This window comes from Bufo gargarizans, chromosome 10 (genome assembly GCF_014858855.1).
Source record: "Bufo gargarizans isolate SCDJY-AF-19 chromosome 10, ASM1485885v1, whole genome shotgun sequence".
NCBI classification, from domain to species: domain Eukaryota; kingdom Metazoa; phylum Chordata; class Amphibia; order Anura; family Bufonidae; genus Bufo; species Bufo gargarizans.
In genome coordinates this window covers 123495207-123520611 of record NC_058089.1, presented here as the reverse complement: position 1 = coordinate 123520611, position 25405 = coordinate 123495207, and the positions used below count along the sequence as shown (strand labels likewise).

The following is a 25405-nucleotide window of genomic DNA, read 5'->3' as shown; positions in this document are numbered from 1 at the left end:
AGTCCACCTTCAAAGTAAAGTGCAAGACCACAAGAGAACAGCAGGGGGAGCCAGAGGAAAATAAATTAAGGGCCATCTGTACTCTGCAGATTCCAGCCTTTATACTGGGAAGAGCCAGCTCACGCCAGCGCTCGGGAGCCCCGGCACACACTCAAGGGACCAGGGTTCCAAGGGCCAAAAATCCAATAAACCAATAAACAAGTCTGAGGTCAGAACAGGCGTCAATGAGGTAAAACAAGAAACAGGCTATGGTCAGGGCAAGCAGCTTGGATTCAGCGTAGGTTGTAAGACAGGAGTTCGGTGCATGGGTAGTCTGACAGATTATCATACCATCACTGGTAACTAGAGACTAGGAACCTAAAGCTCAGGCACCCTACCACCTCAAATACCCATAGGCTGGGTAAGAATTTGGATATGCTCTCTGGCCTTTTAAAAGTCTGAGAGTGAGTGCTCGGAAAAGCCTAGGAAGAGGGTGAGATACATGGAGCTCCTAAGGCTGGACCTGCAGCAGATGACAGAAGACGGCATGCGGGTCCTGATCACTGGTGAAGCTGGAAGTAGGGCCAAGTAAGAAATGCACCTGCTCTGGAGAGTGGAGCAGTGGTGGGTACAGGCAGTGGTATTGCAGTGTTCTAGGGATCATCCACAGATAAGTACACGTTCCTGATTCTTTACTCATGCAGTCAGCATGGCTCCAGATGCCTGTGACAACCTACCAGGACCTTACTGAATCCCTCCCCGGACGTCTAGCTGCACACTGCGGTTACTCTGGAGATTAGCTGCTGCTACTCACAATAATAGGACCCCACTGTGTACAACGCTTTCAGTAACATGGGTGTAATAATGGCGTTATTGCAGTATTGCTTTTACTATAACACTGAACAGTATCTTGCAGTAATATACAATGCGTTCAATAACATGGGTATGATGCACTGAAATGTCAAATTACAAACACTAACTAGAGAATAAATGGGCAAATCCTCAGTGTTTGCAGCAGAATGTATGCTATTGGGGTGCTGGCAATAAGTCTATGAACTGTAGAAACATTTTTACAAAAAAAAGCTGTCTGGTTGTTGATACAGAAAAATAAAAGAACTTGCCGACAAGCTGTATAAAGTCCCTCACTTTCTCTGTGCTATGCTTTCCCTGATAACGCTCTGAAATCTACCGAATTATATCTCTGTTCTCCCTAGAGCGCTCCCTAAAGTACTGTCCCTACAGTGCCCCAATAATTTGCTCCCTACAGTGCCCCTACAATTTTCTCCTTACAGTGCCCCTATAGTTCTTTCCCTACAGTGCCCCTATAGTTCTTTCCCTACAGTGCCCCTATAATTCTCTCCCTACAGTGCCCCTATAATTCTCTCCCTACAGTGCCCCTATAATTCTCTCCCTACAGTGCCCCTATAATTCTCTCCCTACAGTGCCCCTATAATTCCCTCCCTACAGTGCCCCTATAATTCCCTCCCTACAGTGCCCCTATAATTCCCTCCCTACAGTGCCCCTATAATTCCCTCCTTACAGTCCCCCTATAATTCCCTCCCTACAGTGCCCCTATAATTCCCTCCCTACAGTTCCCCTATAATTCCCTCCCTACAGTTCCCCTATAATTCCCTCCCTACAGTGCCCCTATAATTCTCTCCCTACAGTGCCCCTATAATTCTCTCCCTACAGTGCCCCTATAATTCTCTCCCTACAGTGCCCCTATAATTCTCTCCCTACAGTGCCCCTATAATTCTCTCCCTACAGTGCCCCTATAATTCTCTCCCTACAGTGCCCCTATAATTCTCTCCCTACAGTGCCCCTATAATTCTCTCCCTACAGTGCCCCTATAATTCTCTCCCTACAGTGCCCCTATAATTCTCTCCCTACAGTGCCCCTATAATTCTCTCCCTACAGTGCCCCTATAATTCTCTCCCTTTAGTTTCTGCAATTGTTTTTCACATCCACAAATGAGAACAGAATGGTGTTTAGCTCAGTAGAAGACCTTGCTGAATACTGTCCTGTGATTGGATGATCAGGCTGTCTGTCAGCCTCTGAGCCAATCAGGGCAAGCCACTTCCTCCCAGTGTTATGTGATCCTTCATCTTCTTCCTCCCTCCTGTTTTCCCTGGCTATTTCCATATTAAAATAGCCCTGGGTGCCGTACTTGTGTGATTTGTCTGAAATAAATTGGAAAAACTTTGGATTAGTTTGGCAGATGAATTTTTGTTAAATTCGTAACAAATCTGATTAATTTAGACTCAATTTGCTCATCTTTAGCTGAAAGCTTCATGGCATGGGTTTCCATCATCATGCACAATGCCAAGCGTGAGACGGAAGGTGTAAAGTACCCACAACTGGACTCTGGAGAGTAGAGACATCTTCTGTGCAGTGACCAGTCACACATGGAGAACATTACCTGCCTGACTGCATTCTGCCCGCTGTACAGTCTGGTGGAGGAGGGGTAATGCTTAGGGGGGTCTTCAGGGGTCGACCTTGACCCCTTAGGTCCAGTGAAAGGAAATCTTAATGCTTCAGAAGACATCATGGACAATTGTATGGTGACAACTTTGTGGGAACAGTTTGAGGGAGACCCTTTTCTGTTCCTCCTTGACTGCGCCCCATGCACAAGCTCCATAAAGACGTGGTTGGGTTAGTCTGGAAGAACTTGACCAGCTGCCCAGAGCCCCGACCTCAACCCCATCCAGAACGGAGGCTGCGAGCCAGGCCCTCTCCTCCAACATCAGTGTCTTCTGGATGAAGGGGCAAAAATTCCAACAGACACCCACCAAAAGCTTTCCATACAACCAGCTCCATATTAATGCCTACGGGTGTAGAATGTGAGGTCAGAAAAGCTCCTGAAGGTGGAATATGTGGTTCTCCCAGTACACCTACAAGTTGTGCTCAGAAGTTGGCTTTTTACGCAAGAGACGCTTGTCTCGCATTGTAAGCAGATAAATTACCTTACATCAACTCAAGAGTCTGAGGTCGAGAAAAGCTGCAATGGAAGAGAACTGAGAATGTGGTCAGATAGTTCAAGCTATTCTCCGCCACCACCATCTGACATGAAGACACAGATGTAGCCAAGAGAACACCATCTAAGAGTGTCAGATGTATGTACCTGGGCCCCTTCAGCCAAGAGAGCTACAGTTGTGCTCATAAGTTTACATACCCTTGCAGAATTTATGATTTCTTAACCATTGTTCAGAGAATATGAATGATAACACGGACACTTTTCAGTCACTCATGGTTAGTGGTCGACTGAAGCCGTTTATTGTCAGACAACTGCGTTTACTCTTTTTAAATCATAATCACAACACAAACTACCTAAATGACCCTGATCAAAAGTTTACATACCCCAGTTCTTAATACCGTGCATTGCCCCCATTAACATCAATGACAACATGAAGTCTTTTGTGGTAGTTGTGGATGAGACTCTTTATCTTTTCAGATGGTAAAGCTGCCCATTCTTCCTGGCAAAAATCCTCCAGTTCCCCTAAATTCTTGGGCTGTCTTGCATGAACTGCAGGTTTGAGGTCTCCCCGGAGAGGCTCAATGATATTGAGGTCTGGAGACTGAAATGACCACTCCAGAACCTTCACTTTATTTTGCTGTAGCCAATGACAGGTCGACTTGGCCTTGTGTTTTGGATCATTGTCATGTTGTATTGTCCAAGTATGTCCCATGCGCAGCGAGTGCACATTTTCCTCCAGTATTTATGATACATTACTGCATTCATATTGCCATCAATTCTGACCAAATTTCCCGAGCCTTTGTAGCTCACACATCCCCAAACCATCAGCGATCCACCACCATGTTTCACCGTAGGAATGGTCTACCTTTCATCCTAGGCCTTGTTGACTCCTCTCCAGATGTAGTTTTTATGGTTGTGTCCAAACAGTTCAATTTTAGTCTCATCGCTCCAAATGACTTTGTGCCAGAAGGTTTGAGGTTTGTCTCTGTGCTGTTTGGCATATTGTAAGTGAAATACTTTATGGCATTTGCCTAGTAATGGCTTTCGACCACGCGGCCCATCTTTCTTCAAGTGCCTCCTTATTGTGCATCTTGAAACAGCCGGACCACATTATTTCAGAGAGTCCTGTATTTCACCTGAAGATATTTGTGGGGTTTTCCTTGCATCCCGAACAATTTTTCTGGCAGTTGTGGCTGAAAGTCTAGTTGGTCTACCTGACCTTGGTTTGGTTTCAACATAACCCCTAGTTTTCCTCTTCTTAATTAGAGTTTGAACACTGCCTTTGATATTTTCTTCCATCCCTTTCCCGTTTTATAGAGTTCAGCTACCTTTTCCCACAGATCCTTTGACAATTCTTTTGCTTTCCCCATGACTTAGAATCCAAAGAACATCAGTGCAGCACTGGATGAAAGATGCAAGGGTCGGTCAGGAGTCAAGAAAGTCACTGACCTTCATACACAACCATCAATTACAAGCAAACAGATCACAGGTGAAGATGGTCACCTTTAATAGCCATTGTAACCCTTTTGTGTCAAGTTGTGTGCATGTTATCAGGCCAAATCACCAGGGTATGTAAACTTTTGATGAGGGTCATTTGGGTAGTTTGTGTTGTGATTATGATTTAAAAAGAGTAAACTGTTGTTTGACCATAAACGGCTTCAGCCGACCACTAACCACGAGTGACGGATATTCTCTGAACAATGGTTAAGAAATCATAGATTCTGCAAGGGTATGTAAACTTATGAGCACAACTGTAGCTCTCTTGGCTGAAGGGGCCCCAGGTACATACATCTTAGATGGTGTTCTCTTGGCTACATCTGTGTCTTCATGTCAGATGGAGGTGGCGGAGAATAGCTTGAACTATCTGACCACATTCTCAGTTCTCTTCCTCTGCAGCTTTTCTCGACCTCAGACTCTTGACTTGATGTACGGTTGAGCGTCTCTTGAGTAAAAAGCCATTCTGGTCAGGATGTAGTGGGTATGCAAAATAATCACTCGAACATGGTGTGGATAATGGTGTATGGCGACTTTCTTCTAAAGGTGAACGATTCCACAAAGAGATTGGTATGTACTTACCTGTCCACACTCCCACGAGGAGTCCGTCTGGACATGCAGCATGCCGGGACGCTGTACCAATTAGGCCCAGCGTCATCGTTCTGTGTGAGCTGACATCACGACGGGGTCCGGTGCGATGTCAGACCAATCGGCCCATGTGATGGTGCTCAGCGACAGACGAACAGATGGCCGCAGTCGCCTGCGATGCGGTCTCCTGAACCTCACGAACGTTATTGTTATCGGCTTGAATTCTTGGATTTTGGACCCTTGCTAGCCTTTTGACCTCACTAATGTCTTCTGAATCTGCCTGACCCCCTGGTTCTGACTTGGTACAGTACTGATTCTTGGTTCTGACATCTCTGGCTAGGACTTAGGCTTGTTCAGACTCTTATAGTGTCTGCCTGATTTGGTTCCGGCTTTTTCCTCCCTCTTCCCTTTAAGCCCGTGCACTTGGCAGGAAAGGGACTGTTGTCCAGTTGGCGTCCGCTGTTTAGGGCGAATCGTCCAAGTAGGTAGGGACAGTGCTGTGGTTTTAGGCTACAGGGCGCACTGTTCCCTACCAGACGTGACAGTGATGCTGAGAACACGTGGTGTCATTGCGGCTGTAGTCACTTACATCACTTGTGAAGCGATTGTTAAATGGCTACAGGCGTTCCTTGTCATGTGAGGGTGGATATGGCAGTACCGCATGGAGTCCTCATCATGTGCAGGCTGAGAGTTCTTTGGTAGGAATAATGAAGCGTGGATCCGGGGGCGGAGGGGGGGGGGGGGGCAGGGGTTTGACTTTGGCTCTTGGACTTCTCTTGGTCTTACATTCCTGGAATTCACCTGCAGGGCTTCAGCATTTCGTCCTCTACTCTGGGCTCCAATCCACCTTCATTAACAGAGAAGAATGATGGAAGGGATCCAAGAAGGAAATAGGAGGGGGTGGGGGCGTGCGTCAGACTGATTCCCCGACCCAGCAGTGAGCAGGTGACATCAACACCTGCCAGACACAGACTCCACGCCGAGACAGGCCGAGGCACATCCTACAGGGGCCCACAGTTACTATCAGGGATCCCTGATCTCTTCAGAAGACCTAAATCAGCCCCAAAGTGTGCCCTGTGACTCCATATATAAATGCACCTCGTGAATCCATATATACAAGTCCCCCCTATGAATCCAGACCTTGTAGCAGCAGCTTCAGCAGCAACAACTTGAAGACCTGGTTTCTTGATGACTTTATCAGTCTCTTGGTCCGGTCACAGCATTTCTATGGGGTTGAGGTCTGGACTTGGGGCCATTGCAGCACTTTGATTCTTTTCTTTACAACGTTCTTCAGGTCACTGAGGTTTGTAGGCGTTCGTTTTGCTCTCTTATAGTCCGGTCACAGCATCTCTATGGGGTTGAGGTCTGGATTGTAGACCATTGCAGCACCTTGATTCTCTTTTTTCTAGGGCTCTGCTGTTATTTTCCGCTGTTTTCGAGTTCATGGTGACTGCACGGTGTGTAGGTCCTGTGGCTGCAGAACAAACCCCAGTCATCCCCCTCCACCCCAGTGCTGGACAGCTGGCATGAGGGGATTTCACCAGATGTGGGGCTATGCATTATGGCCAAACATCTCCACTTTGGTCTTGTCTGTTTGGCGAGATGTTCTCCTCTCTCCTACTTATTATCAGCAGCTAAGATCCTTATTCCTCCACTATGGAGAACTACAACATGTCTCGCTATGTCTCAATGGTTGCGCAAAGCTGACCAATTATACCGCATTGAAGAAGTAGCTGCGTTTGCTAACCATTCACACGCTAATTTCTACATGAAGAGCTCCCCGGAATATAGCACGGCTCGCTATAACCACCTAGCTGCAGTACTATAATATTCAATCAATAGCCGGCTCTATATAATACATGTAGCATTTTATTTTAAAAAAATATACCTTTCATACAATTTAAACATCAATCTAAAATTAGATAAAATAAAATAGCATAAAAAATAAAATAAAAAATATATATATAGCATATACCGTATCTCTTAATAATATATTATTTCGCTGATTGTGGTCTCGGTCCTTCTTTTGGTTCCAATTGCGGAGCTCACACAGTTTTTGGAACCTTCAGTAATGTATTGCGGTATTATAGAAGCATATAGTTCTCCAACTGATATATTCATGCACAACGTATCGTCTTATATTGATGTGGTTCAGTCTTATTGCCACTTTGTATTATATTTCCATATGCAGCATACTTCGTGCGCATTTAAGCAGGATACAATGTATTTTTATCTTGCTTACCAGTGATCTGGTGTGTTCGTCTGATGTTGCCAATATAATAGTTAATACATACTGTACGTGGCTTTCCCCGGTGGGCTGTTTCCTTCCGAGACCGCTGAATCCCGCAGTCAGTCCCCACGCTTGCGCCGGCACTCTTGTTTCAGCGCATGCGAGTTAGGGATATCGGGACGCCAACTCCGCTTTGTGGCATGTGTCTTGTTCTTTGATAGATCTTTGCTTCTTAAATACCGGAGTATTATCTCCTGTAGTTCTTTACCAAACGCGTTTCGAAACCTTCTTCAGTGGTCAAAAGATATGATATAAAATGAGGGACAAGTTGCACCTTATATTGAGCAAATGTTAATCACTTAAAACCCGGACCGGACTGTATCAAGCCGGTACGGCGGCAAAAAACTTGGACCGGACTACAAATTACCGTTTATCTCTTATACACATGTTGCGGTACATTCACCTTCTCATAGCAAAATTTTTTCCATTATTTCCTTACTTTTAAATAATAAACACCTTCATATATATCCATATAATACGAAAAAATACCAATGTAATATATCTGTAGATGTTATAGGGCTAGTTGGAGGATGCAGGTCCTGTCGATGTGCTGGAAAACAGCCTGGCATCGACATGTCATATACACCTGCCACCGGCCCGTTTATAGGAATGCCAAAAATTTCCAATTCTGAATTGAGTCCCAAATGGGCCAACGACCCAAATTCATAGATTGTTCTAGACTCGTATCTCAACATTTTAGAGATAAAGTCGCCTCCCTCCAATCTTTCTTCACTGATTGAATTATTTCACACCTGATGGATTACTGGCATGGTGTATCTTAAAGTGACATGATAAAGTGCGTTTTAAAGTGACATGATAAAGTGCGTTTTAAAGTGACATGATAAAGTGCGTTTTAAAGTGACATGATAAAGTGCGTTTTAAAGTGACATGATAAAGTGCGTTTTAAAGTGACATGATAAAGTGCGTTTTAAAGTGACATGATAAAGTGCGTTTTAAAGTGACACGATAAAGTGCGTTTTAAAGTGACACGATAAAGTGCGTTTTAAAGTGACACGATAAAGTGCGTTTTAAAGTCACATGATAAAGTGCGTTTTAAAGTCACATGATAAAGTGCGTTTTAAAGTCACATGATAAAGTGCGTTTTAAAGTCACATGATAAAGTGCGTTTTAAAGTCACATGATAAAGTGCGTTTAAAGTGACATGATAAAGTATGTTTTAAAGTGACATGATAAAGTGCGTTTTAAAGTGACATGATAAAGTGCGTTTTAAAGTGACATGATAAAGTGCGTTTTAAAGTGACATGATAAAGTGCGTTTTAAAGTGACATGATAAAGTGCGTTTTAAAGTGACATGATAAAGTGCGTTTTAAAGTGACATGATAAAGTGCGTTTTAAAGTGACATGATAAAGTGCGTTTTTCTTACCCCTTTTTGATATTGTTAATATGTTCTGATACTCTAGTTTTAAACGTTCTGCCTGTGCGGCCTATGTACTGTTTAGCACATGGGCATTCTAGAACATATACGACTGCCTCACTGTTACATGATAGGGTTTCTTTGATTTTCCATTCAAATGCATTTACCTTAGACGTTATTTTAGTCGTCTTCCTGTCAAACTTAGTCGCTCTACAGTTTCTGCATAAACCGCATCTGTAGAACCCTTTTAAGTTTGCCCGGGGTGTAAATATAGACTTTTGACAGGACCAGGTGTGATGACCTTTTCACTGCCTGGCCCTGTCAATCAAAGTGCAGAGGGGGTGGCAGTTGCAGAGAGAGCAGAGTCTCTAGGTGTAATGGTAACGCCCCCGTTGCTCCTAGATGCAAGATGGATCCGTCATGAACTCTATTGAAAGTCAATGGGGGACGAATCCATTTTCTAATGTGGCAGAGAAAACGGATCCGTCCCCATTGACTTGCATTGGGGTCATGCCGGATACGTTTTGCTCCACATTCCAGGACGGAAAGCAAAATACAACATGTTGCAGTTTGCTCTCCGGTATGGGAACATGGAGCGCTCCGTTCTGTTCAGTTCAGTTTTGTCCCCATTGACAATGAGTGGGGACAACATGTTGAAGGATCTCAATACCGGAAAATAGAAACGCTAGTGTGAAAGTAGCCTTAGTCAATGACTACATGTAAACGGGGCTGACTAATGATGAGTCAGTGTGTGTGCTGCTGCAGATAAAGGCCGTGTAATCAGCATCAGTGCTACACATCGGGGGCTGCCGCCTGAAATACAAAACAACACAACCTACCAGAGAAGGAGAAGAGCCTGCCAGGAGGAGAGAGGAGAAGAGCCTGCCAGGAGGAGAGAGGAGAAGAGCCTGCCAGGAGGAGAGAGGAGAAGGGCCTGCCAGGGGGAGAGAGGAGAAGAGCCTGCCAGGAGGAGAGAGGAGAAGAGCCTGCCAGGGGGAGAGAGGAGAAGAGCCTGCCAGGGGGAGAGAGGAGAAGAGCCTGCCAGGGGGAGAGAGGAGAAGAGCCTGCCAGGAGGAGAGAGGAGAAGAGCCTGCCAGGAGGATTGAGGAGAAGAGCCTGCCAGGGGGAGAGAGGAGAAGAGCCTGCCAGGAGGAGAGAGGAGAAGAGCCTGCCAGGGGGAGAGAGGAGAAGAGCCTGCCAGGAGGAGAGAGGAGAAGAGCCTGCCAGGAGGAGAGAGGAGAAGAGCCTGCCAGGGGGAGAGAGGAGAAGAGCCTGCCAGGAGGAGAGAGGAGAAGAGCCTGCCAGAAGGAGAGAGGAGAAGAGCCTGCCAGGGGGAGAGAGGTTTGCAAAAAAATATAAAGATGAACAAAAAAATGCTGCTGAGCTGTGTATCTAATCCTATCCTGTGTGATACTGTCTGCTGAGCTGTGTATCTAATCCTATCCTGTGTGATACTGTCTGCTGAGCTGTGTATCTAATCCTCTCCTGTGTGATACTGTCTGCTGAGCTGTGTATCTAATCCTAACATATGTGATACTGTCTGCTGAGCCGTGTATCTAATCCTATCCTGTGTGATACTGTCTGCTGAGCTGTGTATCTAATCCTATCCTGTGTGATACTGTCTGCTGAGCTGTGTATCTAATCCTATCCTGTGTGATACTGCCTACTGAGCCGTGTATCTAATCCTATCCTGTGTGATACAGTCTGCTGAGCTGTGTATCTAATCCTATCCTGTGTGATACTGTCTGCTGAGCTGTGTATCTAATCCTATCCTGTGTGATACTGCCTACTGAGCCGTGTATCTAATACTATCCTGTGTGATACTGTCTGCTGAGCTGTGTATCTAATCCTATCCTGTGTGATACTGTCTGCTGAGCTGTGTATCTAATCCTGTCCTGTGTGATACTGTCTGCTGAGCTGTGTATCTAATCCTCTCCTGTGTGATACTATCTGCTGAGCCGTGTATCTAATCCTGTCCTGTGTGATACTGTCTGCTGAGATGTGTATCTAATCCTATCCTGTGTGATTCTGTCTGCTGAGCTGTGTATCTAATCCTATCCTGTGCGATACCGTCTGCTGAGCTGTGTATCTAATCCTGTCCTGTGTGATACTGACTGCTGAGCTGTGTATCTAATCCCATCCTGTGTGATACTGACTGCTGAGCTGTGTATCTAATCCTATCCTGTGTGATACTGCCTGCTGAGCCGTGTATCTAATGCTATCCTGTGTGATACTGTCTGCTGAGCTGTGTATCTAATCCTGTCCTGTGTGATACCGGCTGCTGAGCTGTGTATCTAATCCTCTCCTGTGTGATACTGTCTGCTGAGCTGTGTATCTAATCCTCTCCTGTGTGATACTGTCTGCTGAGCTGTGTATCTAATCCTATCCTGTGTGATACTGTCTGCTGAGCCGTGTATCTAATCCTATCCTGTGTGATACTGTCTGCTGAGCCGTGTATCTAATCCTATCCTGTGTGATACTGTCTGCTGAGCTGTGTATCTAATCCTGTCCTGTGTGATACTGCCTGCTGAGCTGTGTATCTAATCCTATTCTGTGTGATACGGTCTGCTGAGCTGTGTATCTAATCCTATCCTGTGTGATACTGTCTGCTGAGCTGTGTATCTAATCCTATCCTGTGTGATACTGTCTGCTGAGCTGTGTATCTAATCCTCTCCTGTGTGATACTCTGCTGAGCTGTGTATCTAATCCTATCCTGTGTGATACTGTCTGCTGAGCTGTGTATCTAATCCTATCCTGTGTGATACTGTCTGCTGAGCTGTGTATCTAATCCTATCCTGTGTGATACTGTCTGCTGAGCTGTGTATCTAATCCTATCCTGTGTGATACTGACTGCTGAGCTGTGTATCTAATCCTATCCTGTGTGATACTGTCTGCTGAGCTGTGTATCTAATCCTATCCTGTGTGATACTGTCTGCTGAGCTGTGTATCTAATCCTATCCTGTGTGATACTGTCTGCTGAGCTGTGTATCTAATCCTCTCCTGTGTGATACTGTCTGCTGAGCTGTGTATCTAATCCTATCCTGTGTGATACTGCCTGCTGAGCTGTGTATCTAATCCTCTCCTGTGTGATACTGTCTGCTGAGCTGTGTATCTAATCCTGTCCTGTGTGATACTGCCTGCTGAGCTGTGTATCTAATCCTATCCTGTGTGATACTGCCTGCTGAGCTATGTATCTAATCCTATCCTGTGTGATACTGTCTGCTGAGCTGTGTATCTAAGCCTATCCTGTGTGATACTGTCTGCTGAGCTGTGTATCTAATCCTATCCTGTGTGATACTGTCTGCTGAGCTGTGTATCTAATCCTATCCTGTGTGATACTGACTGCTGAGCTGTGTATCTAATCCTCTCCTGTGTGATACTGTCTGCTGAGCTGTGTATCTAAGCCTATCCTGTGTGATATTGCCTGCTGAGCTGTGTATCTAATCCTATCCTGTGTGATACTGTCTGCTGAGCTGTGTATCTAATCCTATCCTGTGTGATACTGACTGCTGAGCTGTGTATCTAATCCTCTCCTGTGTGATACTGTCTGCTGAGCTGTGTATCTAATCCTATCCTGTGTGATACTGTCTGCTGAGCTATGTATCTAATCCTATCCTGTGTGATACTGTCTGCTGAGCTGTGTATCTAAGCCTATCCTGTAGTCTGGGGACGGGTACTTGTTGATCATTGCTGAGGAATCACTAAGGGTCCGAGTTCTGGTTGACTCAGGGCAGGGCTCAGTCTGTCTGACCTCCTGGTTATTGGGACGATGTCTTCTTCTGTGGGGTGGTGACTCTGTCCAACAACTGGTGGTCTCCTCCTGGTTATTGGGACGATGTCTTCTTCTGTGTGGTGGTGACTATGTCCAGCAGCTGGTGGTCTCCTCCTGGCACCTGCCATGGTGAGAATTTGTGGACCTGCAGACCCTGTGATTCATCCTTACTCATTAGGGGCAGAGTAGTTCCTCTCATCACACACAATGGCAGGATGTGAGAACATTCCCAGCTCCAAATGAACAGAGAAACCAGCAGCAGAAGGCATCGATCGAGAGAACACCAGGGACAGGCTGAGAGGACACAAGGGACAGGCTGAGAGGACACAAGGGACAGACCAATAGTACACTGGATGCAGTCTGAGAGGACACCGGGGACAGCTTGAGAGGGCACTGGGGGCAGGCTGAGAGAACACCAGGGATAGGCCGAGAGAACACCAGGGTCAAACCAAGAGGACATTGGGTGCAGGCTGAGAGGACACCAGGGAAAGGCCGAGAGGACATCAGGTGCAGGCTGAGAGGACATTGGGTGCAGACCGAAAGCAAACCGAGGTCAGGCAAAAAGGACATTGGGGACAGGCTGAGAGGACATTGGGTGCAGCCTGAGAGGACACCAGGGACAGCCCGAGAGGACATTGGGTGCAGCCTGAGAGGACACCAGGGACAGCCCGAGAGGACATTGGATGCAGGCTGAGAGGACACAAGGGACAGGCCAAAAGACACTGGGGGCAGGCTGAGAGAACACCAGGGTCAGGCCAAGAGGACATTGGGTGTAGGCTGAGAGGACATCACAGAAAGGCCGGGAGGACACTGGGGACAGGCTGAGAGGACACCGGGGGCATGCCAAGAGAACACCTGGGAAAGGCCAAGAGGGCATTAGTGGCAGGCTGAGAGAATACCATGGACAGGCCAATCAGGCCAAGAGGACACTAGGGACAGGCTGAAAAAACCCTGTGGACAAGCAATGATAACCCCGAGAACAAGCCAAGAGGACACCGGGGACAGGCCAAGAGGGCATTGGGTGAAGGCTGAGAGGACACCAGGGAAAGACTAAGAGGATACCGGGGGCAGGCTGAGAGGACACCACGGACAGGCCAAGAAGACACTAGGGATAGGCTGAAAGGACCCTGGAGACAAGCCGTGAGAGTAGGGTGGCCACTGGCTTCACTCAAGAAAGCCGGACCTTACCGGCCAAGCCCCCAACTTATAAACCACGTCCGGAAAAGTGAAGCCACGCCCCCGCTCCGTGAATCCACGACCCCATCGCTGGCCAGGGGAAAAAAAGGGGGGAGGAGAGGGAAGAACTTTCTGAGGGGAAGGTGAGCTTGGGGCAGCCGGGGTGCTTCTCTCCCCTACAGTCAGCCACAGGGAGCCTTGTCGGCGGCTCTAGTGACTGACTGGAGGTGAGAGAAGCCTCAGTCAGTTGCTGCAGCTCACACTCAGACACCGCAGTGCTGCTGTCTGAGTGTGAGCTACTGAAAGGGTGAACATCCCTGCGTCCGTCCAGGCCCTGCACCAGTCGGAGGACAGGGAGCCAGAAAACCGGACTGTCCGGCCTAAAACCGGACGTCTGGCCACCAACAAGCTGAGAGGACACAATAGACAGCATGCGAGAGCCCCGGGGACAGGCCGAGAGGACAACAAGGACAGGGGGTTCTGTTCATAACACAGACAAAAGCATGACAGAGATACGTAAGACATATATGTAAAGAAAGAGGCGGCTACTGCGTAGAGGTAAGTACGAGTCAGGACAGTGACAAACGTTCCATCATTCCAGAAAGACGCAGCGGAGCTGGTGCATGACATGGCAGAATACACGGAATACAGACTATCCTGCAGGATGAGAGCTGCTAGACACAGCCGCCCTCCTTCATGTACGCGCTGCACCCTGTATATCAGGGATCAGCAACCTCCGGCACTCCAGAAACTACTACTCCCAGAATGCTTCATTCACTTCCATGGGAGTTAGAAGAGCCGTCGAGCATGTTTGCAGGCTGGGAGTTGTAGTTTCACAGCAGCTGGAGTGCCGAAGGTTGCTGATCCCTGCTGTATGTACGCCCGCTCTATACAAACCACAAACCCTGCAGCTTTGAAATGTGACACAAAGGCGGCACTGAAACTCTCATGATTCCCACAAGTAGATGCGAGCGTGAAAATGTCTGTGACCTCACTGTGTCACGCTACTGTGTGGAAAATGTGTGTATGATGTTAGTGTGTGTATGATATGCATATGATGTCCGTCCAGTTGGATGAGAGTTGTGGGATTTGCAGTTGTGCCGCAGGTTCCAGAGGCTTCTGCTGTGTGATGTGCACCCTGAGACTATCCTCATCTATAATCAGGTGTATTGTAGAATAGAGCGATGGTGGTGTGTGTATGTATGTGTGTGTGTGTGTGTGTGTGTGTGTGTGTATGTATGTGTATTTATATATTTGTGTATTTATGAGTATGTATGTGTGTGTATGTGTGTATGTATGTGTGTGTATGTATGTGTGTGTATCTAAGTGTATGTGTGTGTGTGTGTGTATCTATGTATGTGTATTTATGAGTATGTATGTGTGTGTATTGTAGAATAGAGCGATGGTGGTATGTATGTATGTGTGTATATGTATGTGTATGTATGTATATGTGTGTGTATGTATGTGTATGTATATGTGTGTATGTTTGTTTATGTGTGTATATTTATGTGTGTATATTTATGTGTGCATGTGTGTGTGTATGTGTATGTGTGTGTGTGCATGTGTGAATTTATGTATGTGTATGTATGTATGTGTATGTGTGTGTGTATGTGTATGTGTGCATGTGTGAATTTATGTATGTGTATGTATGTATGTGTATATGTATGTATGTGTGTGTGTGGGGGGGGGTAAATACTTTTTTTCTACAGAACAGGAAGCATTGGCCTCAGAGTTGCACACATCGCCACGTGTGGACATGCCCCAGCTTCTGTGCAGCACCCGTGCACCCACAAGATAGCGTCTCAGGTCTGGGGGATGGGACGTAGCACCCTCCTCTGTGCTTGTAACTGGGGCAATGCACAGGTGCAGCCACAACAAGGGGGAAAATATGCCTGATCCACAGCTATCCGTTACACCGCCTGAAAATTCAACATGAGAGCACTACAACTCTCAACATGTCAGGTGCCTAGAGAGAAACCACTGCACAGGGCTAATAACAGGCGTGATCTCATGCATCCGGGAGGGATCATGGGATTAAGTGATGTTACCTGCGCACACACCTAAAGGGGGAGGAGCCCTTACCGGGATCTGCCGAGACACCACAGGTAAAGGACAAAGGACAAAACAGAGCACTGCACAAAATATACAGCACTGCAGAAAGTGCGGTGTACCCCCTTCTCCTCTACAGACTGTGGGGTGTACCTCCTTCTCCTCTACAGACTGGGGTGTATCCCCTTCTCCTCTACAGACTGTGCGGTGTATCCCCTTCTCCTCTACAGACTGTGCGGTGTATCCCCTTCTTCTCTACAGACTGTGCGGTGTATCCCCTTCTTCTCTACAGACTGTGCGGTGTACCTCCTCCTCTACAGACTGTGGGGTGTATCCCTTTCTTCTCTACAGACTGTGGGGTGTATCCCCTTCTCCTCTACAGACTGTGCGGTGTACCTCCTTCTCCTCTGCAGACTGTGGGGTGTATCCCCTTCTCCTCTACAGACTGTGCGGTGTATCTCCTTCTCCTCTACAGACTGTGCGGTGTATCTCCTTCTCCTCTACAGACTGTGGGGTGTATCCCCTGCTCCTCTACAGACTGTGCGGTGTATCCCCTTCTCCTCTACAGACTGTGCAGTGTACCTCCTTCTCCTCTACAGACTGTGGGGTGTACCCCCTTCTCCTCTACAGACTGTGCGGTGTACCCCCTTCTCCTCTACAGACTGTGGGGTGTATCCCCTTCTCCTCTACAGACTGTGCAGTGTATCCCCTTCTCCTCTACAGACTGTGCGGTGTATCCCCTTCTTCTCTACAGACTGTGCGGTGTATCCCCTCCTCCTCTACAGACTGTGCGGTGTATCCCCTTCTCCTCTACAGACTGTGCGGTGTATCCCCTTCTCCTCTACAGACTGTGTGGTGTATCCCCTTCTCCTCTACAGACTGTGCGGTGTATCCCCTTCTCCTCTACAGACTGTGCGGTGTATCCCCTTCTCCTCTACAGACTGTGCGGTGTATCCCCTTCTCCTATACAGACTGTGCGGTGTATCCCCTTCTCCTCTACAGACTGTGCGGTGTATCCCCTTCTCCTCTACAGACTGTGCGGTGTATCCCCTTCTCCTCTACAGACTGTGCGGTGTATCCCCTTCTCCTCTACAGACTGTGCGGTGTATCCCCTTCTCCTCTACAGACTGTGCGGTGTATCCCCTTCTCCTCTACAGACTGTGCGGTGTACCTCCTTCTCCTCTACAGACTGTGTGGTGTACCTCCTTCTCCTCTACAGACTGTGGGGTGTATCCCCTTCTCCTCTACAGACTGTGCGGTGTATCCCCTTCTCCTCTACAGACTGTGCGGTGTATCCCCTTCTTCTCTACAGACTGTGCGGTGTATCCCCTCCTCCTCTACAGACTGTGCGGTGTATCCCCTTCTCCTCTACAGACTGTGCGGTGTATCCCCTTCTCCTCTACAGACTGTGCGGTGTATCCCCTTCTCCTCTACAGACTGTGCGGTGTATCCCCTTCTCCTCTACAGACTGTGCGGTGTATCCCCTTCTCCTCTACAGACTGTGCGGTGTATCCCCTTCTCCTCTACAGACTGTGCGGTGTATCCCCTTCTCCTCTACAGACTGTGCGGTGTATCCCCTTCTCCTCTACAGACTGTGCGGTGTATCCCCTTCTCTACAGACTGTGCGGTGTATCCCCTTCTCCTCTACAGACTGTGCGGTGTACCTCCTTCTCCTCTACAGACTGTGGGGTGTATCCCCTTCTCCTCTACAGACTGTGCGGTGTATCCCCTTCTCCTCTACAGACTGTGCAGTGAACCCCCTTCTCTACAGACTGTGCGGTGTATCCCCTTCTCCTCTACAGACTGTGGGGTGTATCCCCTTCTCCTCTAAAGACTGTGCGGTGTACCTCCTTCTCCTCTACAGACTGTGCGGTGTACCTCCTTCTCCTCTACAGACTGTGCGGTGTACCTCCTTCTCCTCTACAGACTGTGCGGTGTACCTCCTTCTCCTCTACAGACTGTGCGGTGTATCCCCTTCTCCTCTACAGACTGTGCGGTGTATCCCCTTCTCCTCTACAGACTGTGCGGTGTATCCCCTTCTCCTCTACAGACTGTGCGGTGTATCCCCTTCTCCTCTACAGACTGTGCGGTGTATCCCCTTCTCCTCTACAGACTGTGCGGTGTATCCCCTTCTCCTCTACAGACTGTGCGGTGTATCCCCTTCTACTCTACAGACTGTGCGGTGTATCCCCTTCTCCTCTACAGACTGTGCGGTGTATCCCCTTCTCCTCTACAGACTGTGCGGTGTATCCCCTTCTCCTCTACAGACTGTGCGGTGTATCCCCTTCTCCTCTACAGACTGTGCAGTGAACCCCCTTCTCTACAGACTGTGAGGTGTATCTCCTTCTCCTCTGCAGACTGTGCAGTGTACCCCCTTCTCTGCAGACTGTGCAGTGTACCCCCTTCAATGCAGACTGTGCAGTGTACCCCCTTCACCGCAGACTGTGCAGTGTATCCCCTTCTCCTCTACAGACTGTGCAGTGAACCCCCTTCTCTACAGACTGTGCGGTGTATCCCCTTCTCCTCTACAGACTGTGGGGTGTATCCCCTTCTCCTCTACAGACTGTGCGGTGTACCTCCTTCTCCTCTACAGACTGTGCGGTATACCTCCTTCTCCTCTACAGACTGTGCGGTGTATCCCCCTTCTCCTCTACAGACTGTGCGGTGTATCCCCTTCTCCTCTACAGACTGTGCGGTGTATCCCCTTCTCCTCTACAGACTGTGCGGTGTATCCCCTTCTACTCTACAGACTGTGTGGTGTATCCCCTTCTCCTCTACAGACTGTGCGGTGTATCCCCTTCTCCTCTACAGACTGTGCGGTGTATCCCCTTCTCCTCTACAGACTGTGCAGTGAACCCCCTTCTCTACAGACTGTGAGGTGTATCTCCTTCTCCTCTGCAGACTGTGCAGTGTACCCCCTTCTCTGCAGACTGTGCAGTGTACCCCCTTCAACGCAGACTGTGCAGTGTACCCCCTTCACCGCAGACTGTGCAGTGTACTCCCTTCTGTGCAGTGTACCCCCTTTTCTGCAGACTGTGCAGCGTACCCTCTTCTACACAGACTGTGCAGCGACCCCCCTTCTCCGCAGACTGTGCAGTGTACCTCCTTCTCTGCAGACTGTGCAGTGTATCCCCTTCTCCTCTACAGACTGTGCAGTGTACCTCCTTCTCCGCAGACTGTGCAGTGTATCCCCTTCTCCTCTACAGACTGTGCAGTGTACCCCCTTCTTCGCAGACGATGCAGTCTACCCCCTTCTCCGCAGACTATGCAATGTACCCCCTTCTCCGCAGTCTGTGCAGTGTACCCCCTTCTCCGCAGTCTGTGCAGTGTACCTCCTTCTCCGCAGACTGTGCAGTGTACCTCCTTCTCCGCAGTCTGTGCAGTGTATCTCCTCCCCAGACTGTGCCGTGTACCCCCTTCTCCGCAGTCTGTGCAGTGTACCTCCTTCTCCCCAGACTGTGCAGTGTACCTCCTTCGCCGCAGTCTGTGCAGTGTATCTCCTCCCCAGACTGTGCAGTATCCCCTTCTCTACAGACTGTGAGGTGTATCTCCTTCTCCTCTGCAGACTGTGCAGTGTACCCCCTTCTCTGCAGACTGTGCAGTGTACCCCCTTCACCGCAGACTGTGCAGTGTACTTCCTTCTGTGCAGTGTACCCCCTTTTCTGCAGACTGTGCAGCGTACCCTCTTCTACACAGACTGTGCAGCGACCCCCCTTCTCCGCAGACTGTGCAGTGTACCCGCTTCTCCGCAGACTGTGCAGTGTACCTCCTTCTCCGCAGACTGTGCAGTGTATCCCCTTCTCCTCTACAGACTGTGCAGTCTACCCCCTTCTCCGCAGACTATGCAATGTACCCCCTTCTCCGCAGTCTGTGCAGTGTACCCCCTTCTCCGCAGTCTGTGCAGTGTACCTCCTTCTCCGCAGACTGTGCAGTGTACCTCCTTCTCCGCAGTCTGTGCAGTGTATCTCCTCCCCAGACTGTGCAGTGTACCCCCTTCTCCGCAGTCTGTGCAGTGTACCTCCTTCTCCGCAGACTGTGCAGTGTACCTCCTTCTCCGCAGTCTGTGCAGTGTATCTCCTCCCCAGACTGTGCAGTGTATCTCCTTCTCCGCAGACTGTGCAGTGTATCTCCTCCCCAGACTGTGCAGTATCCCCTTCTCCTCTACAGACTGTGCAGTGTACCCTTCTTCTCTGCAGACTGTGCTGTGTACCCCCTTCTCCGCAGAATGTGCAGTGTACCCCCTTCTCTGCAGACTGTGCAGTGTACCCCCTTCTCCGCAGACTGTGCAGTGTACCCCCTTCTCCGCAGACTGTGCAGTGTACCCCCTTCTCCGCAGACTGTGCAGTGTACCCCCTTCTCCGCAGACTGTGCAGTGTACCCCCTTCTCCACAGACTGTGCAGTGTACCCACTTCTCCGCAGACTGTGCAGTGTACCCTCTTTTCCGCAGACTGTGCAGTGTACCCCCTTCTCTGCAGACTGTGCAGTGTACCCTCTTTTCCGCAGACTGTGCAGTGTACCCCCTTCTCTGCAGACTGTGCAGTGTACCCTCTTCTCCGCAGACTGTGCAGTGTACCCCCTTCTCCGCAGACTGTGCAGTGTACCCCTGTCTCTGCAGACTGTGCAGTGTACCCCCTTCTCCGCAGACTGTGTAGTGTACCCCCTTCTCCGCAGACTGTGCAGTGTACCCCCTTCTCCGCAGACTGTGCAGTGTACCCCCTTCTCCGCAGACTGTGCAGTGTACCCCCTTCTCCGCAGACTGTGCAGTGTACCCACTTCTCTGCAGATTGTGCAGTGTACCCCCTTCTCCGCAGACTGTGCAGTGTACCCCCTTCTCCGCAGACTGTGCAGTGTACCCCCTTCTCCGCAGACTGTGCAGTGTATCCCCTTCTCCGCAGACTGTGCAGTGTACCCCCTTCTCCGCAGACTGTGCAGTGTATCTCCTTCTTCCGAGACTGTGCAGTGTACCCCCTTCTCCGCAGACTGTGCAGTGTATCTCTTTCTCTGCAGACTGTGCAGTGTACCCCCTTCTCCGCAGACTGTGCAGTGTACCCCCTTCTCCGCAGACTGTGCAGTGTACCCCCTTCTCTGCAGACTGTGCAGTGTACCCCCTTCTCTGCAGACTGTGCAGTGTACCCCCTTCTCCGCAGACTGTGCAGTGTACCCCCTTCTCCGCAGACTGTGCAGTGTACCCCTGTCTCTGCAGACTGTGCAGTGTACCCCCTTCTCCGCAGACTGTGCAGTGTACCCCCTTCTCCGCAGACTGTGCAGTGTACCCCTTTTCTCCGCAGACTGTGCAGTGTACCCTCTTTTCCGCAGACTGTGCAGTGTACCCTCTTCTCCGCAGACTGTGCAGTGTACCCCCTTCTCCGCAGACTGTGCAGTGTACCCCTGTCTCTGCAGACTGTGCAGTGTATCCCCTTCTCCGCAGACTGTGCAGTGTACCCCCTTCTCCGCAGACTGTGCAGTGTATCTCCTTCTCCCCAGACTGTGCAGTGTACCCCCTTCTCCGCAGACTGTGCAGTGTATCTCCTTCTCCCCAGACTGTGCAGTGTACCCTCTTCTCCGCAGACTGTGCAGTGTACCCCTGTCTCCGCAGACTGTGTAGTGTGACCCCCCACCCCTGCAGACAGAGCTGTGTTGTCCTTTGCATTGTTGGTGTCAGTCTGAGACTCCCCTCCTCCTCTTCCTCCTCCTTCTGCAAACATTAACAAAGGTTCTTTTCTCCTCCAGCTTCAGTGCCCGGATCACCCTGGAGGATCAGTCACCATGTCCCTGGTGTTCCTGCTGCTGCTTCTGCATGGTATGTGCCGTTCCCCTGAGACCCCTCCACCTGTTCCTCAAATTGCATGCACCCCTAATAATGTCCATCCACTTATACCCAGAACACTGCCCCCTGCAGTCCATCTAATGCCCCCTGCACTTACACCCAGAACACTGCCCCCTGCAGTCAATCTAATGCCCCCTGCACTTACACCCAGAACACTGCCCCCTGCAGTCCATTTAATGCCCCCTGCACTTACACCCAGAACACTGCCCCCTGCAGTCCATTTAATGCCCCCTGCACTTACACCCAGAACACTGCCCCCTGCAGTCCATCTAATGCCCCCAGAATCCTGCCTGTCTCCTATGAAAGTGTCTTTTGAGCTGTGTATCTGCTCCTATCATGTGTGACACATAGTTACATAGTTACATAGTTAATACGGTTGAAAAAAGACCATAAGTCCCTCAAGTTCAACCAAGGGATCGGTGGGGACGCGAATCCCAGAAGGAAATGAGACTCGGATTTCTACATGTTTTCATCAGCATTAATGTTTTTTACTTTTAAGAATTCATCTAACCCCTTTATAAACCCGTCCCCTGTTTCTGCTGTGACCGCGTCCCGAGGAGTCTATTCCACAGATTCTCCGTTCTTACAGTAAAGAAGCGTTGACGCTTCTGGAGACTGAAGTATTTCTTCCCCAGTCGGAGGCAGCGCCCCTCGTCTTCTGAGGGCATTTTACATGGAACAGCTTTTCACTGTATTTTGTGTACGGCCCATTTATATACTTGTACAGGTTATTCATGTCCCCCCTTAGACGTCTCTTCTCAAGACTAAATACATTCAATTATTTTAATCTTTCTTCATAACTCAGACCCTCCGGGCCCCGTATCAGTTCAGTCGCTCTCCTCTGTACTCTCTCCAGCTCCAGGGCCTCCTTTCTGTGGACTGGTGCCCAGAACTGGACTGCAGATTCCAGATGAGGCCGCACCAGCGCTTTGTTACTGTCTGCTGTATCTAATCCTATCATGTGATATACTATCTTCTGTATCTAATCCTATCATGTGTGATACTGTCTGCTGTATCTAATCCTAACATGTGATATACTATCTTCTGTATCTAATCCTATCATGTGTGATACAGTCTGCTGTATCTAATCTTAACATGTGATATACTATCTTCTGTATCTAATCCTATCATGTGTGATACTGTCTGCTGTATCTAATCCTAACATGTGATATACTATCTTCTGTATCTAATCCTATCATGTGTGATACAGTCTGCTGTATCTAATCTTAACATGTGATATACTATCTTCTGTATCTAATCCTATCATGTGTGATACTGTCTGCTGTATCTAATCCTAACATGTGATATACTATCTTCTGTATCTAATCCTATCATGTGTGATACAGTCTGCTGTATCTAATCTTAACATGTGATATACTATCTTCTGTATCTAATCCTATCATGTGTGATACTGTCTGCTGTATCTAATCTTAACATGTGATATACTATCTTCTGTATCTAATCCTATCATGTGTGATACTGTCTGCTGTATCTAATCCTAACATGTGATATACTATCTTCTGTATCTAATCCTATCATGTGTGATACAGTCTGCTGTATCTAATCTTAACATGTGATATACTATCTTCTGTATCTAATCCTATCATGTGTGATACTGTCTGCTGTATCTAATCCTAACATGTGATATACTATCTTCTGTATCTAATCCTATCATGTGTGATACAGTCTGCTGTATCTAATCTTAACATGTGATATGCTATCTTCTGTATCTAATCCTATCATGTGTGATACTGTCTGCTGTATCTAATCCTAACATGTGATATACTATCTTCTGTATCTAATCCTATCATGTGTGATACAGTCTGCTGTATCTAATCCTAACATGTGATATACTATCTTCTGTATCTAATCCTATCATGTGTGATACAGTCTGCTGTATCTAATCTTAACATGTGATATACTATCTTCTGTATCTAATCCTATCATGTGTGATACTGTCTGCTGTATCTAATCTTAACATGTGATATACTATCTTCTGTATCTAATCCTATCATGTGTGATACTATCTGCTGAGCTACTTTATCTAATCCTATTGTGTGATACTGCTGCTGTACTTAAACCTGTCCTATGTAATACTGTCTGCTGTATTTAATTTTATTACTGGCTCCTGTATCTAATTCTCTGATGTGATACTATCTACTTTATCTAATCCTATCATGTGTGATACTGTCTTGGAGAATCTAGTCCTATTATGCCTGATACTCCCGGTACGTCTCTTGTCATGTATGATACGGTCTGTTGTATCTATTCATATATTGTGTAAAACGATACTGTATCTAATCCCATCATGTGTGATACAGTCTGCGTTATCAAATCATATCGTGTGTAAAACTGCTTGCTGTATCTAATGCTATCCTGTGTGATCCTGTCCGGGATGATGGCGCAGGACTACTCCCCCCATTCTGTGAGGCTCTGGTGCAGCATGCTGTGTCTTGTCCTTGTAATTAGTCATATTGTTCTGAAACTCTGATATTTGAAGGAATTTTCTATGTCTTCTGATACATGAAACCAGACGCGGCAGAGCCGACTGTGACGCACTCACCGCCCCCCTGAACTTCGAAACACTTCTGGAGGCCACCGCCACTGCTCCAGAGAGCAGCCGCCAGGATCTCTTCCCCTACCTGCAGCCTCCATGTAATATATGTTATTAGAGGACAGAGACATCTTCTCACCTCCCAGCAGTCTGTAGTCTCCTCTCCCTGCAGCCTCTATGTCAGGGTTCCCCAACTCCAGTCCTCAGGGCCCACCTGCCGGTCAGGATTTGGAAATATCCCACAGAATAAATACCTGTGGTAAGTCCTGATGCAGGGACACTAATTATATCACCTGCTCAATACTAAGGAAATCCTGAAAACATGGCCGGTAGGTGGGTTCCGAGGACCGGAGTTGAGGACCACTGCTCTATGTAATATATGTTATTAGAGGACAGAGACATATTCTCACCTCCCAGCAGTCTGTAGTCTCCTCTCCCTGCAGCCTCTATATAATATATGTTAGAGGACAGTGACATCTCCTCTCCTCCCTGCAGTCTGTAGTCTCCTCTCCCTGCAGCCTCTATATAATATATATTAGAGGACAGTGACATCTCCTCACCTCCCTGCAGTCTGTAGTCTCCTCTCCCTGCAGCCTCTATGTAATATATGTTATTAGAGGACAGAGACATCTCCTCACCTCCCAGCAGTCTGGACTCTGTAGTCTCCTCTCCCCACAGCCTCTATATAATATATGTTATTAGAGGACAGAGACATCTCCTCACCTCCCAGCAGTCTGTAGTCTCCTCTCCCTGCAGCCTCTATATAATATATGTTATTAGAGGACAGAGACATCTCCTCACCTCCCAGCAGTCTGTAGTCTCCTCTCCCTGCAGCTACTATATAATATATATTAGAGGACAGTGACATCTCCTCACCTCCCAGCAGTCTGTAGTCTCCTCTCCCTGCAGCCTCTATGTAATATATGTTATTAGAGGACAGAGACATCTCCTCACCTCCCAGCAGTCTGGACTCTGTAGTCTCCTCTCCCTGCAGCCTCTATGTAATATATGTTATTAGAGGACAGAGACATCTCCTCACCTCCCTGCAGTCTGTAGTCTCCTCTCCCTGCAGCCTCTATATAATATATATTAGAGGACAGTGACATCTCCTCACCTCCCAGCAGTCTGTAGTCTCCTCTCCATGCAGCCTCTATGTAATATATGTTATTAGAGGACAGAGACATCTCCTCACCTCCCAGCAGTCTGTAGTCTCCTCTCCATGCAGCCTCTATGTAATATATGTTATTAGAGGACAGAGACATCTCCTCACCTCCATGCAGTCTGTAGTCTCCTCTCCCTGCAGCCTCTATATAATATATATTAGA

General features: G+C 48.1%; 1 protein-coding gene across 2 annotated transcripts in view; it reads left to right on the top strand.

Annotated features, from left to right (window-relative positions):
* The first annotated feature begins 9987 nt into the window (after window positions 1–9987).
* The window catches only part of LOC122920325 (adhesion G-protein coupled receptor G1-like), a 37536-nt gene continuing 22118 nt past the window's right edge, over window positions 9988–25405 (top strand). Inside the window, exons 1-2 of one of the 2 annotated variants that reach the window (XM_044269745.1) lie at window positions 9988–10042; window positions 21430–21499. In XM_044269745.1, the coding sequence (XP_044125680.1) occupies window positions 21466–21499 (34 nt within the window). In that variant the 5' untranslated portion in view covers window positions 9988–10042; window positions 21430–21465. Of the gene's footprint in view, window positions 10043–15336; window positions 15755–21429; window positions 21500–25405 lie in introns of those variants that run through there. The other variant, XM_044269746.1, reaches the window with a different exon arrangement.